The sequence below is a fragment of the Lipophrys pholis genome (assembly GCF_963383615.2).
Source record: "Lipophrys pholis genome assembly, chromosome: 2".
Classification (NCBI taxonomy): domain Eukaryota; kingdom Metazoa; phylum Chordata; class Actinopteri; order Blenniiformes; family Blenniidae; genus Lipophrys; species Lipophrys pholis.
Genome location: NC_137636.1, coordinates 39,214,991 through 39,233,132, shown reverse-complemented (window position 1 = coordinate 39,233,132; position 18,142 = coordinate 39,214,991). Strand labels below are relative to the sequence as shown.

At 47.7% G+C, this 18,142-nt stretch overlaps 1 protein-coding gene across 1 annotated transcript in view; it reads left to right on the top strand.

The window, feature by feature from the left end:
- Positions 1–18,142, top strand: part of otog (otogelin) — a gene marked incomplete at its 5' end in the record, with an annotated part of 116,077 nt that overhangs the window by 62,832 nt on the left and 35,103 nt on the right. Inside the window, 3 exons of the mRNA XM_080458654.1 lie at positions 622–900; positions 3,784–3,901; positions 4,166–4,245. Coding sequence (XP_080314780.1) covers positions 622–900; positions 3,784–3,901; positions 4,166–4,245 — 477 coding nt within the window. The remainder of the gene's footprint in view (positions 1–621; positions 901–3,783; positions 3,902–4,165; positions 4,246–18,142) is intronic.

Genomic DNA, 18,142 nt, shown 5'->3' with positions numbered 1-18,142 from the left:
CAGGGGCAGTTAAATCTGCCTCCAGGCCGTGTGGCCAGGGGCAGTTAAATCTGCCTCCAGGCCCTGTGGCCAGGGGCAGTTAAACAACCACATATTCCAGCTGCTCCAGAGAAGGCTGTTGGACGTGTCCCTGGACCAGCGGGTTCCTTTAAAATGATCAGGAGGAGAAGCTCTGGACACATTTTCTATCATGAGTCTTTGGTTTTGTGAAAATGTAGAAGTTTCCATAGAGTTTAAATTTTAAAGCTTATTATGGTACTATTTTACTTTAACTATTTTGCCCACTCAAGAAGAAAGTGACCCTGTCCTGCTTTAGAGCATCTTCCTCCCACTGAACGATGTGAATGAAGCTGAACATAACAATCAGTCATCAGACTAGAACAGTCGTTCTTTTAAAAAGTCTGTTACTTTGATTAAATCAGCTGTGATTAGTTTGTCTTGTGGCCTCGAGGAGAAAGAAGCTCACAGTAAATATACTGGAACAAACAGTCTTCAAATCATATTACTGCAATATTCAACAGTATCACACACAGCGTTATAAAACTAATACTACGCAGCCTTTACTTTTCTTTTTCCTAAAACATGTCAGTCGTTGTGTTTGTTCCTGTTTCCTCTCCACAGACGCGTGGCGGGTTTCCCTGGAGGCCGCCGACAGGCCCAACTACTTCTTGTTTGCGAGCGGCGGCGGCCAGGTGAGGTTGGCCAAGTGGGAGGACAGTGATGCATTCTGGGACGGAGCCACGTTCGTCCTCCACAGGAACACCTGGATCCCCGGCTACGACTCGCTGGAGTCCCTCGCTAAGCCCGGCTTCTTCCTGCACGCCGCTCCGCCTCGCCTCCACCTGCTCAAGTACAGACACACCGTCAGCTTCCGCAAGGCCACACTGTTCAGACTGACAGGTCAGCAGCTCTCACACACACACACACACACACACACACACACACACACACACACACACACACACACACACACGGAGGTGCCTGTCACCCTAAACATGGAATCTAAACAAGGAAAAGGTTCAAAAAGTAAAAATTACTAACTGGAGTTTCGAAGTAATTGAACAGTACTGTAGAGGAATCCTTCATGTAAATACTTCAGGTCTCTCGATATCATGAGGAAGGTAATGTAAGGTGCACTATCCATCCAAAGGAAGCAGCGTGGGGTTCAGGACACTCAGGCTCCGCCCACACCTCAACGCTGTTTCCTGAAACTGCATCATTTCTGTCCGATCACCACGCAGCGTTTTAGGAGCTGTTTGGGTTTTTTTTAACCGAGTTCCAGAGTGGAGAAATTTTAAAACGCCGAATCAGCTTTGAGTCGTGGACGGACAAGACTGACAACGATGATGTCGTCGCCCCACCTGTCGATCCACGACGTCCCTTCACAACAACATGGCGGACGAGCTGCTGCAGGTGGAGCCGCTGAAGCTGCTGATGCTCGGTAGTTTAATAAGGCCAGGTGTTGCATTTGTCGATTTCTCCATTTTTGCATTTTATTCTGATTTTGGTGTATTTCTGTGGCAGTGTTACAGCGCCACCTATAGGCCTGACATATGAACTACATTATTTGGAGTAGTTTTCATGGTGTCGTGGCCACAGACGTTTCCCATGTGGACGGGAAACGTTTTAAGAGAGACGGGAAGAAAAAAACGATGGTTTTAGTCTGGTTTGGACAGGGGGATGGGGAATCAAACCTGCAACCTTTTCTTTATTTTATTTTATTTTTTATTTTACCCTTATTATACCAGAAAAACCTGGTTGAGATTAAAAATCTTGTTTTCAAGAGTGTCCTGGCCAAGACAGGCAGCAGTACATGAATGTTCCAGACAGGCTCATAAAACGTCTAAGAAAAAAATCAAGACATTAGAAAACATGCACATTTTCTAAAAAGAATTGCCCACAAATTAAAATAAAGTCTATTATTCAAAACATCTGCAGACAGATGGTCTCCAAGTCACGAAGCAACTTTTTAAAAGAGTCCATGCAAACCAGTTTTTTGAGTTTCAGGTTTTTTTGTAGTTTCAGTCCTGTGTGGGACTGACGTAGGTCTAAAGGTAGGGTGGCCGCAGACCATCCCACACGAGTCTATAAAGACCATCAAACATAAGTCTATATAGACCATCCCACATAAGTCTATAAAGACCATGAGTCTATAAAGACCATCAAACATGAGTCTATAAAGACTATCCAACATAAGTGTATGAAGTCCATGATCCTATACAGACCATCCAACAGGAGTCTATAAAAACTATCCAACAGGAGTCTATAAAAACCATCCAACAGGAGTCTATAAAAACTATCCAACAGGAGTCTATAAAGACCATCCAACAGGAGTCTATAAAAACCATCCAACAGGAGTCTATAAAAACTATCCAACAGGAGTCTATAAAGACCATTCAACAGGAGTCTATAAAGACCATCCAACAGGAGTCTATAAAGACCATCCAACAGGAGTCTATAAAAACTATCCAACAGGAGTCTATAAAGACCATCCAACAGGAGTCTATAAAAACCATCCAACAGGAGTCTATAAAAACCATCCAACAGGAGTCTATAAAAACTATCCAACAGGAGTCTATAAAGACCATCCAACAGGAGTCTATAAAGACCATCCAACAGGAGTCTATAAAAACTATCCAACAGGAGTCTATAAAGACCATCAAACATGAGTCTATAAAGACTATCCAACATAAGTGTATGAAGTCCATGATCCTATACAGACCATCCAACAGGAGTCTATAAAAACCATCCAACAGGAGTCTATAAAAACTATCCAACAGGAGTCTATAAAGACCATTCAACAGGAGTCTATAAAGACCATCCAACAGGAGTCTATAAAAACCATCCAACAGGAGTCTATAAAAACTATCCAACAGGAGTCTATAAAGACCATTCAACAGGAGTCTATAAAGACCATCCAACAGGAGTCTATAAAGACCATCCAACAGGAGTCTATAAAAACTATCCAACAGGAGTCTATAAAGACCACCCAACAGGAGTCTATAAAAACTATCCAACAGGAGTCTATAAAGACCATCCAACAGGAGTCTATAAAGACCATCCAACAGGAGTCTATAAAAACTATCCAACAGGAGTCTATAAAGACCATCCAACAGGAGTCTATAAAGACCATCCAACAGGAGTCTATAAAAACCATCCAACAGGAGTCTATAAAGACCATCCAACAGGAGTCTATAAAAACCATCCAACAGGAGTCTATAAAAACCATCCAACAGGAGTCTATAAAGACCATCCAACAGGAGTCTATAAAAACCATCCAACAGGAGTCTATAAAGACCATCCAACAGGAGTCTATAAAAACCATCCAACAGGAGTCTATAAAGACCATCCAACAGGAGTCTATAAAGACCATCCAACAGGAGTCTATAAAAACCATCCAACAGGAGTCTATAAAAACTATCCAACAGGAGTCTATAAAAACTATCCAACAGGAGTCTATAAAGACTATTCTGCAGGAGTCTACAGCAGACAATAATGTGTCAGACATTTAAAATTGGTGATGAACCTCAGAGCACCATGACAGACTGCAGACTATCAGAGGGGGTCTGCATATAGAAACCTTCTGATTGAAGGACGACCACTGAGCAACACAATCTGATCTGACTCTACATTTTCAATACCAACTACAACAAAACTACAAGCAGTCCAGAACTGTTGGTTCTTCATGTTTGAATCTTATCTGGTGAGTTTAATGAGTTGTCCACGGCGCCGTCTCTTCAGAAGAGCGTTCACACTCCCCGTGGCTGTTGTGTCTCCCATCAGGCCCAGGGCCCGACACTCCCCCGGCTCCTCGCTGTCAGTGGAGGTACGACTCCTGCATTCACCCCTGCTTCAGGACCTGCAGCGACCCCTCTGCTGAGGCCTGCGGAACCATCCCGCAGTAAGAACTTTAAGCTTTTACAATCTAAGGTTGGTTTGCCAGAAATCAGACGTTGCATGAATCAGCTGTTTGAAGTACTGGATTGGTTTACAGGTCGTTTAGATTCATGCATTTTACAATATTGCTTAACTCCTCTAAAATGTATTTCATCTGGAAAAGTCTTTTTCTTTCTTCTGAATCATTTGTTGATGAGCTTGTTGTGATGTGGAGCCATGGAGGGAAGAGATTCCGTCTCAGAGCTGCTGTGTGTTGTGGTCTGTTCAGGGTGGAGGGCTGCCTCCCCGTCTGCCCCCCCCACACCGTCCTGGACCAAGTCACACGCCGATGTGTTTACCTGGAAGACTGTGAGTTTCTGCTGTTGTACGTCAGTGAGCTTTGACATGTATTTGTTGGTGTTGGTGTCACCACGGGTCCCCCCACAACAGTTCCGGCCACACCCAGTGGACAAGCCACACACACTCGCACACACACACACACACACACACACACACACACACTTTCACTCCTCACGAAAGGTGCTTCTGAAGTTGCTTGTTCTCTGTCATCATTTGTTCAAACTTTAAAAATCATGTTCCTCTTTTGTTGTTGCCTCTTTGTTATTTCATGTTCCTGCTTCATGTTACTGTCTAGATAGAGCTGCTCCATCCATCCATCCATCCATTTTCTTCCGCTTATCCGGGGCCGGGTCGCGGGGGCAGCAGTCTAAGCAAGGAAGCCCAGACTTCCCTCGCCCCAGACACGTCCTCCAGCTCTTCCGGTGGGACCCCGAGGCGTTCCCAGGCCAGCCGAAAGACATAGTCTCTCCAGCGTGTCCTAGGTCTGCCCCGAGGCCTCCTACCGGAGGGACATGCCCGGAACACCTCCCGAGGGAGGCGTCCATGGGGCATCCGAAACAGATGCCCGAGCCACCTCAGCTGGCTCCTCTCGATGCGGAGGAGCAGCGGCTCTACTCCGAGCTCCTCCCTGGTGACTGAGCTCCTCACCCTATTTCTAAGGGTGCGCCCAGCCACCCTACGGAGGAAACTCATTTCAGCCGCTTGTATCCGGGATCTCGTTCTTTCGGTCATGACCCAAAGCTCATGACCATAGGTGAGGGTAGGAACGAAGATCGACTGGTAAATCGAGAGCCTCGCCTTTTGGCTTAGCTCCTTCTTCACCACGACGGACCGATACAGCGACCGCATAACTGCAGACGCTGCACCGATCCGCCTGTCGATCTCACGCTCCATCTTCCCCCCACTCGTGAACAAGACCCCGAGATACTTGAACTCCTCCACTTGGGACAAGGGCTCTCCACCGACCTGAAGGGGGCAAGCCACCTTTTTCCGGTCGAGAACCATGGCCTCGGATTTAGAGGTGCTGATCCTCATCCCAGTTGCGTCACACTCGGCTGCGAACCGCGCCAGTGCACGCTGAAGGTCCAGGTTTGATGAAGCCACCAGGACCACATCGTCTGCAAAAAGCAGAGACGAGATCCTGTGGTCCCCAAACCAGACCCCCTCCGGTCCCTGGCTGTGCCTAGAAATTCTGTCCATAAAAGTTATGAACAGAACCGGTGACAAAGGACAGCCCTGCCGGAGGCCAACGTGCACTGGGAACAGGTCCGACTTACTGCCGGCAATGCGAACCAAACTCCTGCTCCGGGCGTACAGGGACCGGGCAGCCCTTAGCAAAGGGTCCCGGACTCCATACTCCCGGAGCACCCCCCACAGGACGTCCCGAGGGACACAGTCGAACGCCTTCTCCAGGTCCACAAAACACATGTGGACTGATTGGGCGAACTCCCATGAACCCTCGAGTAGCCGGTGGAGGGTATAGAGCTGGTCCAGTGTTCCACGACCTGGACGAAAACCGCATTGTTCCTCTTGGATCCGAGGTTCGACTAACGGCCGGATCCTCCTCTCCAGTACCCTGGAATAAACTTTCCCAGGGAGGCTGAGGAGTGTGATCCCCCTGTAGTTGGAACACACCCTCCGATCCCCCTTCTTAAAAAGAGGGACCACCACCCCGGTCTGCCACTCCAGAGGCACTGTCCCCGACCGCCACGCAATGTTGCAGAGACGTGTCAGCCACGACAGTCCCTGCACATCCAGAGACTTAAGGAACTCAGGGCGAATCTCATCCACTCCCGGTGCCTTGCCACCGAGGAGCTTAGCAACTACCTCGGTGACTTCAGCCCGGGTAATGGACGAGTCTACCTCTGAGAACCCAGCCTCTGCTTCCTCAGCGGAAGACGTGATGGTGGGATTGAGGAGGTCCTCGAAGTATTCCTTCCACCGCCCGACGACATCTCCAGTTGAGGTCAACAGCTCCCCACCTCCACTGTAAACGGTGTTGGTGAAAAACTGCTTCCCCCTCCTGAGGCGCCGGACGGTTTGCCAGAATTTCCTCGGGGCCGACCGATAGTCCTCCTCCATGGCCTCCCCGAACTCCTCCCAGGCCCGAGTTTTTGCCTCCACCACGGCCCGGGCTGCGGCCCGCCTGGCCTGCCGGTACCCGTCAGCTGCCTCAGGAGTCCTATGAGCTAACAGCGCCCGATAGGACTCCTTCTTCAGCTTGACGACATCCCTTACTTCCGGTGTCCACCACCGGGTTCGGGGGTTGCCGCCACGACAGGCACCAGAGACCCTGCGACCACAGCTCCAAGTAGCAGCTTCAACAATGGAGGTGGAGAACATAGTCCACTCGGACTCAATGTCTCCAACCTCCCCCGGAATCCGTGAGAAGCTCTCCCGGAGGCGGGAGTTGAAGACTGCGCGGACAGAGGGCTCGGCCAGGCGTTCCCAACAGACCCTCGTGACACGTTTGGGCCTGCCGAGTCTGTCCGGCCTTCTCCCCGTCCAGCGCATCCAACTCACCACCAGGTGGTGATCAGTTGACAGCTCTGCCCCTCTCTTTACCCGAGTGTCCAAGACACGTGGCCGGAGGTCAGATGACACGACCACAAAGTCTATCATTGACCTCCAGCCTAGGGTGTCCTGGTGCCAAGTGCACTTATGGACACCCCTGTGCTCAAACATGGTGTTCGTTATGGCCAAACTGTGACTAGCACAGAAGTCCAATAACAGAACACCGCTCGGGTTCAGATGAGGGAGGCCGTTCCTCCCAATCACCCCTTTCCAGGTCACACTGTCGTTGCCCACGTGGGCATTGAAGTCCCCCAATAGAACAATGGAGTCCCCAGTTGGAGCACTATCCAGCACCCCTCCCAGGGACTCCAAGAAGGTCGGGTACTCTGTACTGCTGTTCGGTCCGTAGGCCGAGACAACAGTCAGAGACCTGTCCCCTACCCGAAGGCGTAGGGACGCAACCCTCTCGCTCACCGGGGTGAACTCCAACACATGGCGGCTGAGCTGTGGGGCAATAAGCAAGCCCACGCCAGCCCGCCGCCTCTCACCGCGGGCAACTCCAGAGAAGTGGAGTGTCCAGCCCCTGTCAAGGAGCTGGGTTCCAGAGTCCAAGCTGTGGGTGGAGGTGAGCCCGACTATATCTAGCCGGTATCTCTCTACCTCCCGCACAAGCTCAGGCTCCTTCCCCCCCAGCGAGGTGACGTTCCATGTCCCAAAAGCTAGGTTCCGTGTCCGGGGATCAGGTCGTCGAGGCCCCTGCCGTCGACTGCCACCCAATCCACATTGCACCCAACCCCTACGGTTGCCTCTGTGGGTGGTGAGCTCACAGGAGGAAGAGGAGGGACCCGCGTCATCCCTTCGGGCTGGGCCCGGCCGGGCCCCGCGGGCAAAGGCCCGGCCACCAGGCGCTCGCATGCGAGCCCCAACCCCGGGCCTGGCTCCAGGGTGAGGCCCCGGCTGCGCCTCGCCGGGCGACGTCACTTTCCTCTTTCGTTGTATTTTCATAGGGGGCTTGTTGAACTGCTTTTGGTCTGACTCGTCACCTAGGACCAGTTTGCCTTGGGAGACCCTACTGGGGGGCAAGCCCCCCGACAACATAGCTCCTAGGATCATTCGGGTACTCAAACTCCCCCACCGCGATAAGGTGGCAGTTCAAGGGGGAGCTGCTCAGGCTGGTTAAATCTAGGAAATCATCTTACTGTCTCGATAGAGCTGCTCAGGCTGGTTAATCTAGAAAATCATCTTACTGTCTAGATAGAGCTGCTCAGGCTGGTTAAATCTAGGAAATCATCTTACTGTCTAGATAGAGCTGCTCAGGCTGGTTAAATCTAGGAAATCATCTTACTGTCTAGATAGAGCTGCTCAGGCTGGTTAATCTAGAAAATCATCTTACTGTCTAGATAGAGCTGCTCAGGCTGGTTAATCTAATAACAGTTGGAAAGTATTTGGATGAGTGTGATTATTGCAAATAATATATGTAGCACAACAAGGACATTGTATGTTATCCCCTTCCCCCCTCCCCCCTCCCCCCTCCCCCCTCGACTTTCTTCTCTCTTTTCTCTTCTCTCTCTCTTTGTGCGTTCCCCCCCGGTCGTGTACGGCAGCCATGCCAACTTCTGACGGAGAAGGCAACAGGAGGAGACTCCAGGTCTCTCCCTGTTGCAAGACCAAAAACTGTTCTGACTCCGAAGGTTCTAGATCACATCATATTGTTGGCCCAAGCTGCCGAACAGGACAAGGGGGAAAGAAAAAAAAAAAAAAAAAGGAAGACTGTGAGTTTCTGCTGTTGTACGTCAGTGAGCTTTGACATGTATTTGTTGGTAAAAGTAGGCAGTTATTGGAAAACACCCGTCATGAGTACACATGTACAATCCCAAACCTCCTGAGACGTTCTCCTCCAAAGCAACATGATTACAGCTGTAGTGGCTCATCAACGTGTTTAACAACAGAACAATTATCAAGAACATCACTGCAGCTCTAAAGGAATGGTGTTAATCTACCACTGAACAGAGATCATCACACAACAAAACCAGAGTGAATCACTCTTTTTTTTTTTTTTTTTAAATGTTAGTAAGTAAAGCAATGGATGATTATCACCTTGTGCAATATATAAAGTAAAAAACAGTAAAGAAATTTCACTTTTATATCTGTCTTTTTTGGAAAGGTTTCATACTTTAGGGATTTCTGTGAGAGGTTGACACGTTTGGTTTCTGTGGATTTCCAGTAAATCCTGCTGCTTTTTTATAACTGAACACCTTCAACACATGATTCTTGTTTGTGAACATCAGCTCATCCAGACACTACTAGTGGTACATGAAATTCCATGGATAGTTCAGCACTGTGACATGAACAGTTTATTGGATCCGTAGCAGCAATGCTGATATTGGATTAGACATTTTGTGACAAACTGTATTGATCCAGAATGATGGAACAAAGTCTCTGTGTTGTGGATCTCCAGTGCAGATCATGTATTAGTTCCTGACTTTAAGGTACGTTTACACTATGTTCCCGGCAGCCCCGTTTGGCTGAAACGTAGTGCGCCGTGGGATTTTGGGGAATTCTGAGGAAGGCGTGTCACGTTTTTCACGTTCTGTCAAGACTTTCTATGGATGAAATGTGGACGTTGGACCATTGTGAACCACTTTATGCCCCAAAGAGTCACCAAAAGACCAAAAGTGAAGCAATCGTTGTCTCCTGACACTTTAGCTGGGTGCAGACATTCCTCTGGATTTCTTGTTCAGTGGCAGAGCTTGTAGAAGCTGCTCTGTCGTTCATCGCTCAGACTCCAATGAAACTCTCCTCCGGGCTCGGAGTCGGCTTCCTCCCAGACCGTGTTGCGCCGTGATTGAACGTGATGAATCGGCCCCATGAGAACCGTGACGAAGCACGGCGCGACATGATAAAACGTGAAGCAACCATGAAACAACCGCGATAGAACGCACACTACGTCACTTCATGTAAGCCTCCCGTCCCACTACGGACCGCTTTTTAAATTGTTTTTTATTTGAACAATATATATACAAAATAATGTAGTTACAACAAAAAGGATGAATAAAACTTACAACTCTGGTGCACCTTGAGGGAGGTTCTCTCATTCAGAGTGGAGTGGGTGTGTTGGTGACGGGGGGGGGGTCGGTCTTGCGGGAAGTGTTAAAGGAGGAAGTGCGGTGATGTCACGGGTGAAATGTTTGACGACTGTCATTCTGTGTGGAAGGAAGAAAGAGAAAGAAAACCGACTGGACACCTCTGTCCGTCTCCTCTTCCGCGGCTTCCACATTGGTGACCCTGACATTTGGACATGTCTATTGAGGACACACAAGCCGGGGGGCCCGCGATGTTTGCCGCTACCGTCAAATTACCTGAGTTTTGGCAACATGACCCGGAACCGTGGTTTCAGCATGTCCAAGCCCAGTTCCAGCTCCGAGGCATCACGGCGGACGACACAAAATACTACCACGTCGTCGCGGCATTGGATTAATCCACCACCCGCCGAGTGATGGGGTTGCTGCGAGACCCGCTGGAGCAAAGCAGATTCACCGCTCTCAAGAATCAGCTCCTCCATCTGTTCCAGCTGTCCGGTGCAGAACGAGTGGAGCGCCTGCTGTCACTCAGCGGTTTGGGGGACAGTAAACCCATGGAGCTGAAGGACAATATGCTGGCGCTGCTGGGATCAGGTGACTCCTCGTTCCTCTCCACCCAGCTGATTCTACGTCAGCCCCCGCCGAGGTGCGCACGGCTCTGGCCACTTTGCCTCTGGTGCAGGCTAAGGACTATCGGGGGTTGGCGTAGGAAGCTGATCGGATTCTGCTCGCAGCACGCCCGTACGGAGTACATGCCGGGTGGCCAGCGGAGCCTCAACCCCAGCCACAGGAGGACACACTAGTGGCCATCCCTACTGCGAGAGAGCGGTGCAAAGAGGACAGCCAGAGATGTTTCTTCCACCGGCGTTTCGGGAGCAGAGCCAAGCGCTGCACGCCGCCCTGCTCCTTCTCAGCAGGGAAACGCCAGACCCGGCGCTCCATAGCAGCTGTGGCTGCTGGGAACACGGGGAAGCTGCTGTTCATTAAAGACACTTTATCCAGGAGGCGTTTCCTCGTGGATACCGGCGCACAGCGGAGCATCATCTCCGTCTCCTCTACTGACGTCGCGAGCGGCGGAAAGGGGCCGCCTCTGGATGGCGCTAACGGGACTCCCATCCGCACCTTTGGCACCAGGTTCCTGTCTGTGTGTTTTGATGGCCGTCAGTTCAGATGGGATTTTGTCATGGCTGCTGTGTCCGTGTCCATCCTGGGAGATGATTTCCTATGTGCTCATGGACTATTAGTGGACATTGCAAACCACCGACTTGTGGACGCAGTCTCATTCACCTCTTAGTCCTGCACGTTGGGGAGGGGGGGCGGTGTCCCTCGTCAATATCTTAGCTACTGGAGATGTGTACCAGCAGCTTCTGGCTGAGTGTCCTGAACTGACAGTCCCTACCTTCTCAACCTCCATAGTTAAACACGGTGTGGAACATTATATCTCCACGACTGGCTCGACAGTTTTTGCACGTCCTCGCCGGCTGGATGCTGCTAAGCTGGCGATTGCTAAGGGGGAGTTTGCCACTATGGAACGGCTTGGGATTGTGCGGCGCTCTGACAGCCAGTGGGCTTCACCTTTGCATACGGTCCCTAAAGCGGATGGTAGTTGGAGGCCTTGTGGGGATTTTTGGTGCATCAACAATACCACAACGCATGACCAGTATCCAATCCCACACATCCAGGACTTCTCTGTCCACCTTGCAGGGAAAGTTATTTTTTCCAAGGTGGACTTGGTGAGGACCCCCGTCCAGCTCAGTAGGTAGAGCATGAGACTCTCAATCTCAAGGTAGAGGGTTCATGCCCCACGCCGGGCGCCACCCTCCTGTGGGCTCTCCACCTTCCTGTGGGCTCACCACCTGCAGGAAGGTTCTTAATGGTGCAATGTGATCTGGGTGACGGTGCTCAGACTGACACCCCCACCACCCGGAAACAGATAAGAGGGAGGAGATGGATGGATGGATGGATGGATGGATGGATTGAGGGATTTGGTGAGAGGCGACCACAAGGTACCTGTTCATGCTCAGCATGTGCCCAAGACTGCTGTCTTCACACCATTTGGACTTTTTGAGTTTCTCAGGATGCCATTCGGGCTTAAAGGTGCCTTTCCTGTTTGTCTATCTGGATGACATCCTGGTGACCAGCGCCTCACCTGAGGAGCACCTGCTACACCTGCGACAGCTCTTCAAGAGACTTCATGAGCATGGGCTGATCGTGAACCTGGGTAAATGTCGGTTTGGGCTGTCAGAGATTGACTTTCTGGGCCACAATGTCTCTTTGGGTGGAGTGGTCCCCTCACCAGTTAAGGTGGAAGCGATTGCTGCCTTTCCACGTCCTCAAACCATCAAGGCACTGCAGGAATTTCTCAGAATGGTGAACTTTTACAACCTGCAGCTCATCTGATGCGCCCCCTGTATGAAGCACTGAGGGGCAGAAAGGCCAAACAGGATGTGGACTGGTCTGCAGAGAGAAGCCTGGCATTCGAGAAGGCCAAGGTTGTGCTCTCCAACATTGCCATGATGGCGCACCCATCTCCAACGGCACCGGTGGGACTCACCACTGATGCCTCGGACTACGCAGTGGGGCAGTATGTGAACAGTGGGTGGAGCCTGGCAGCCTCTGGCGTCTTTCAGCAGGCAGCTGCGTGACAATGAGGGAAGTACAGCACGTTTCACAGAGAACTCTTGGCTCTTTTCCTCAACATACGTCACTTTAGGTTTTTGCTGGAGGGCCGGGAGTTCACCGTTTTTGTGGACCACAAACCCCTCACCTTGGCTATGGCCAGGACCTCAGAGCCGTGGTCTGCAAGGCAGCAGCGCCACCTCTCTGCCATTTCAGAGTTTACCACAGACACAGACAGCTGCTACGGTGTTACGGCCAGAGGATGTGGTCTTCCATGACAGCGGGGCCACGCTCCTCTGTGACGTCTCGCCTGGCCAGCCCCGCCCCATGGTACCTGCCGGCCGGCGATGCCAGGTTTTTGATGCAGTACACACTCTTTCACATCCAGGGGTGAGGGCATCAGTCAAACTAGTGGGGACAAAGTTCATCTGGCCAGGGCTTAGAAAGGACATCAGGAGTTGGGCAGCCTCCTGTGTGGCATGTCAGCGGGCCAAAGTACATCGCCACCCTAACCCTAACCCTAACCCTAACCCACCATTGGAGCCATTTTTGATTCCTGAGAAAAGGTTCGACTTTGTGCATCTGGACTTGGTGGGTCTGCTCCCCTCCTCCCAAGACTTTACTCACGTCCTCACCATGGTGGACAGGACAACTAGTGGCCAGAGGTCATCCCTCTCTCGTCAACCACGTCAGCTGAGGGGGCACGCATGGGGGGGGGGGGGGGGGGGGGGGGGGGGGGGTTATGAGCGGGAGTTGTTAAAGGAGGAAGTGCAGTGATGTAACGGGTGAAATGTTTGACAGGTCAACTGTCCTGCCGTGTGAAACAATATAGAAAAAGGACTCGACAACTCTGTCCGTCTCCTCTTTCACAGCTTCCACACAACTCACAATAATGTTTACATCTCAAACACAAGCAAGTAAACAAAACAGAGATACATTAGAAAAAGAAAACGAAGAAAGAAAAGGCTGCTCGAGGTATAAATAAAGATCCTATAAATCTAGCAAGACTGTACATCCGACACAGCTCTTGGATTTTACTTGCTTTGGAATTGATGCTGTTCTTTAGATTGTCTAGATAATTGGAGAACACGGCTTTAAAAGCACTTAAGTTTAGACGCTGGTGTTTAAATTTGGTACAATGTATGTGAAACTTGGCAAAAATAATTTAAAGATTGATAATATATCTTTTTCTGGATTTATTTTATCTGTTTGTGAAAGGCCAAATAGAATATGTTGAAAATTCAATTTATACGAAGGATCAATTTTGGTGATTAGAAAATTATTTAGATCAAATCAAAACATATGTGTGTGAGTGCAATCCCAAAATAAATAGTTTCCTCTGCGTTGCTGCAAAAAGAACAAAGGGGATCAATATGTTTCTTATATTTAACCAGATATGTTCTTACTGGATAACATCTATGGATCAATTTAAAAGTAACCTCTCTTACCTTATTAGTAATACTAAATGTCTTGGTCAGAATCCAAGTGTTTTTCCAGTCGATGTCATTGTAAATAATATTCCAATAACATACAGCTGCAGGTTTGCAAACAATATCTCTTTGAATAATTTGTCTAATACATTGATTAGTGGCTTTATAACTCAATAAAGGAGAGGAGAGATGTTACCTGTGTATATGCTGGCAGGATTTAATTCTGGAATAATCCCACTTCTACCTTTAGGAGCAGACACCAGTAACCTTCTCACCCCATCTGGTACTGCATCAAATACCACAGTATACTCTTTTGGAGTGACAGGGAAATCATAAATACACAGAAACACTTCATAAGACAATAATTGACCTTTGTCATTCAGACATTGACTAACAAGCTAAATGTTTTTATCAGCCCATTTCTGAATAAATAAAGATTTGTTCATAAATGGAATATCCTGATAGTTCCAGATGAAATCTTCATGTTGTGTGAGTGAAGCATTAACCAAGATGATAAGAGTCGTTTAGAGATCTTGTGATTGCATCTTGGTAGAAAATACATTCCTCCAAGTGAGTTAAAGACATAAAGTTCCAGATTGAATTGGGATTTTTTAAGAAAAGTTTGATCCATTTGATTTCAAAAGAAGAGTTTAGGGAGGTAAAATCTAAAGAATTTAAGCCACCAGAACATAACTTATTTATCATGACTTTTTTTTTTTTTTAATATATTCTCTTTATCCAAATGAAATTAAATAATGTTTTATACATTTTTGTGCATAATTCTTTTGAAACATCCAGTGCCATGGCAGCATCAATACGTCTGGAAAGGCCTTCAGCTGTGGCGACCAAGGATCTGCAGTAATGGACAAATCTCTTTGAAGTCAAAGGTTCAAATCTCTGTTGTACTGAAGTTATGAGAGGGTCGAAAGTTTCAGATAATCTAGTGCCTTGCTCTTTTTGAATGATAAGCCCAAGATATTTAACCTGATGCTTAACAGGGAATCCTGAACTAATAGTATCTGTGCAGAATTTATCAGGGAGACGTTCACATTTTGGAATGTTGAGTTTGAGTCCAGAGGACATTGAGAAAGTATTAATGACTTTGACTGATTCACCAACTTGAGATTTATCCTTTAAAAAAAGTTTTGCGCCATTCGCTAGTTGAGTAATAGACAATGTTCTGCCAACAATAGAAAGACCGACGACATTACTGTTTTTAAAATGAATAGAAAGTAACTGCGTAGGAAGAAGGAAAAGACCCTTGACGGTTCATATCAAATCTGTTAGTTGGGCCGTATGGGAGTTTGATTGAACTATTTGCTTCTGCATATAAAGTTTTATTGGATTTTTTTAAACATATTTCCAAAACCAAAACTATCAAGTGCTCTAAACATGAATTCATGATCAATGGAATCGAAAGCTCTATAAAAATCCCAAAATAGAATGAAACTGTTCTCCGTAATTAATTCTGAATGATCCAAAATATCAATGACCAGTCTTATGTTCTTTGTTGTATGTCTGCCAGTCGTAAAACCAAACTGCGTTTCATCACTGATATCATTAAGTGTATATTTGATTTGTTTAGCCAAACATTAGAATCATTATTCAGCAGTGAACTAGGTCTCCAAATGTCTATCAAAAGGACGTCTTTCTGAGGTTTAGGAATCAAAGGGATTAGTCCCCGAGTCAAAGAAGGACGGAGCTTTTCATTAGTAATGCTAAGAAAAGCTTTAGAAGTCCTTGGAAAATAATTTGTAAAATTCAGAAGTCAAGCCATCATTCCCTGGACTTTTATTAAGTTTCATTTTTTTAATAGCGTCTTCAATATCCAGTATTGTGATGGGGCATCACACGTAGTTTTATTAGTACTGCTAATGGTTTTAATATTACCTAAGGAATTATAGAATGTTTCCATGGCCTCTCTAGACAAATTAGACTTGTATAGGTTTTTATAAACTAATTCACAAGTCTTGGAAATCACTTTGGGGTCTTGTGTGAAGACCCCATCTGAACTAACTTTAGTCATGCTGCCACATTTATTGTGACGTTTCTGCAATTTGAAGAAATAACTGGAGTTTTGTTCTCCCTCTTCAAGCCGTCTCCTTGGAGCACAAAAGCACCTTTAGCCTTGTAAATATAGAAATGATCTCATTTTAATTGCAGAATTTGAAGTCTGTTCCTGTTATCTTCTGATAAACTATCAGGAGAGCGTGATAAACAATAATATCAGAGATTATGTCTGACTCTTCTTTTTTTCTATTTCAGCTCCTCTTTTCATTATAAGAAACCTTAATTCAAATTTCATGAACTCCCAATTTTTACTAAATGCATTTTCAACACATGCCTTATTCCAATACTCATCTATTTTTATTGTAATCTCCTTTACCAAAGAATCATTCATTAGAAGAGAATTATTTCATTTCCAATATGAGTTGACTCTTTTAGACTGATTACTAGCAGACATACATTAAACTTACGTTTGAAAATGAGAGTTCCTGCTGAACGGTTTGTGCCATGAGACATCTAGGAACCTTCACCCCCCCATTGGGATTTCCTGAAGCCAGCATCCTTCGGTTCAGAGTGGGATTCTTCTATAAGACTAAAGTCAGTATTCAGGCTTTTAGCATATAATAATAGTGCTTTCCTTTTGGTATTGTCCCTTGATCCTCGAGCATTAAAAGAATTAAAGATAAAGATGACATTTTGAAATGTAATGAACTTTTCACCCTGAGAAAGGTTGTGGAAACTTCAGAGAGAACAGAAGTACTCAGTCTAAAATACTGCGTCATAAACGACTGTATATTTCTAAAACATGAAGGAGAAGAGACCTTGAGACATATCAGCGTCCTGGACTGACAGGCCCTTCAGAGAATCTCTTTTCTGTTCACGAACACACGGGCTCTGACGAAGTAAGCAATCTTCTCCTCCCTTCATGCTTCCTCCACCCGTGACCACGGCTGGTTGCGTCTCTCTCGGTCCTCAGGAGAGACATCTTCCTTGAAGTGCAGTTTCCTTTTCTTCAGGTAGTTGGATCGCTTCGCCGCTTTCCAGATGAAAGTGTCTCATAGTAAATTGCTGAGCAGTGGTGCTGAAGAAGACTCACGTCGTTGTCCAACCCTGTGGACAGAATGGAGTGTCTCCAGGAACCTTTCTTGGTGGTCAGGATCCATGTTTTGGCATATTTCAATGACTTTTTCAATGATATTTGAATGACCTTTTCAATGATATTGCAATGACCTTTCTGCATAAGTTTTCTCTGTCTTCTTCCGGGAGTCTGTGAAGTCGCACATTCCATCTTCGTTTATATCGACAGAACTCCAACACCTTGTTTTCTAATGTTAGGAGTTTCTCTTCTGCTTTAGCCACGCTCACTACGGTATGAGTCACCTTTCCTTTGAGCTGCTTGAGATCTTCAGAGATAAAGTTAATAGTAACCTGCAGGTCACTAATGCTCTTCCCAATGTTGGCTCCTTGCTCTTCGGGAGCCATCTTGAGCGTAGTAATGATGTTTTCCGCGGTGTGAGGTTCCATTACTCTTTTCTTCCCAGAAGGTTTTGATGGGGAGGAAGTAGGAGTCAGAAGAGTTATGGTTAATTGAGCCCAGGTTATTTGCCATCACATACAGCCTGAATTATACTCACTGGAGTTTGTTTTGCTGCTTTTTAAAGAGTTTTAAGACAGAGCAAGTTCTGCGGTATACCGTTCACAGCGCCACCATCTTGCCCCCCCCACCCTCCAAGTTCTGTTACGACCCGTTACGTGCTGCCAATGACATTCATCCCATTTTGCCACGGGCTACTAAGTTCCTCATCCACGCCGCGGTCGCCGTGGCAAATTATTTGACAGTTTAAAAATGTGGCACGGCGCCCACGGCAAACACGACCTGTTGCGTTTGTCCATCCTGTCCCCCTGCGTTGTCTCACGTCCATCCCGTCCCCCTGTGTTGTCTCACGTCCATCCCGTCCCCCTGCATTGTCTCACATCCATCCCGTCCCCCTGCATTGTCTCACATCCATCCCGTCCCCCTGCGTTGTCTCACATCCATCCCGTCCCCCTGCATTGTCTCACGTCCATCCCGTCCCCCTGCATTGTCTCACATCCATCCCGTCCCCCTGCGTTGTCTCACGTCCATCCCGTCCCCCTGCATTGTCTCACATCCATCCCGTCCCCCTGCGTTGTCTCACATCCATCCCGTCCCCCTGCGTTGTCTCACGTCCATCCCGTCCCCCTGCGTTGTCTCACGTCCGTCCCGTTTTGTTCACG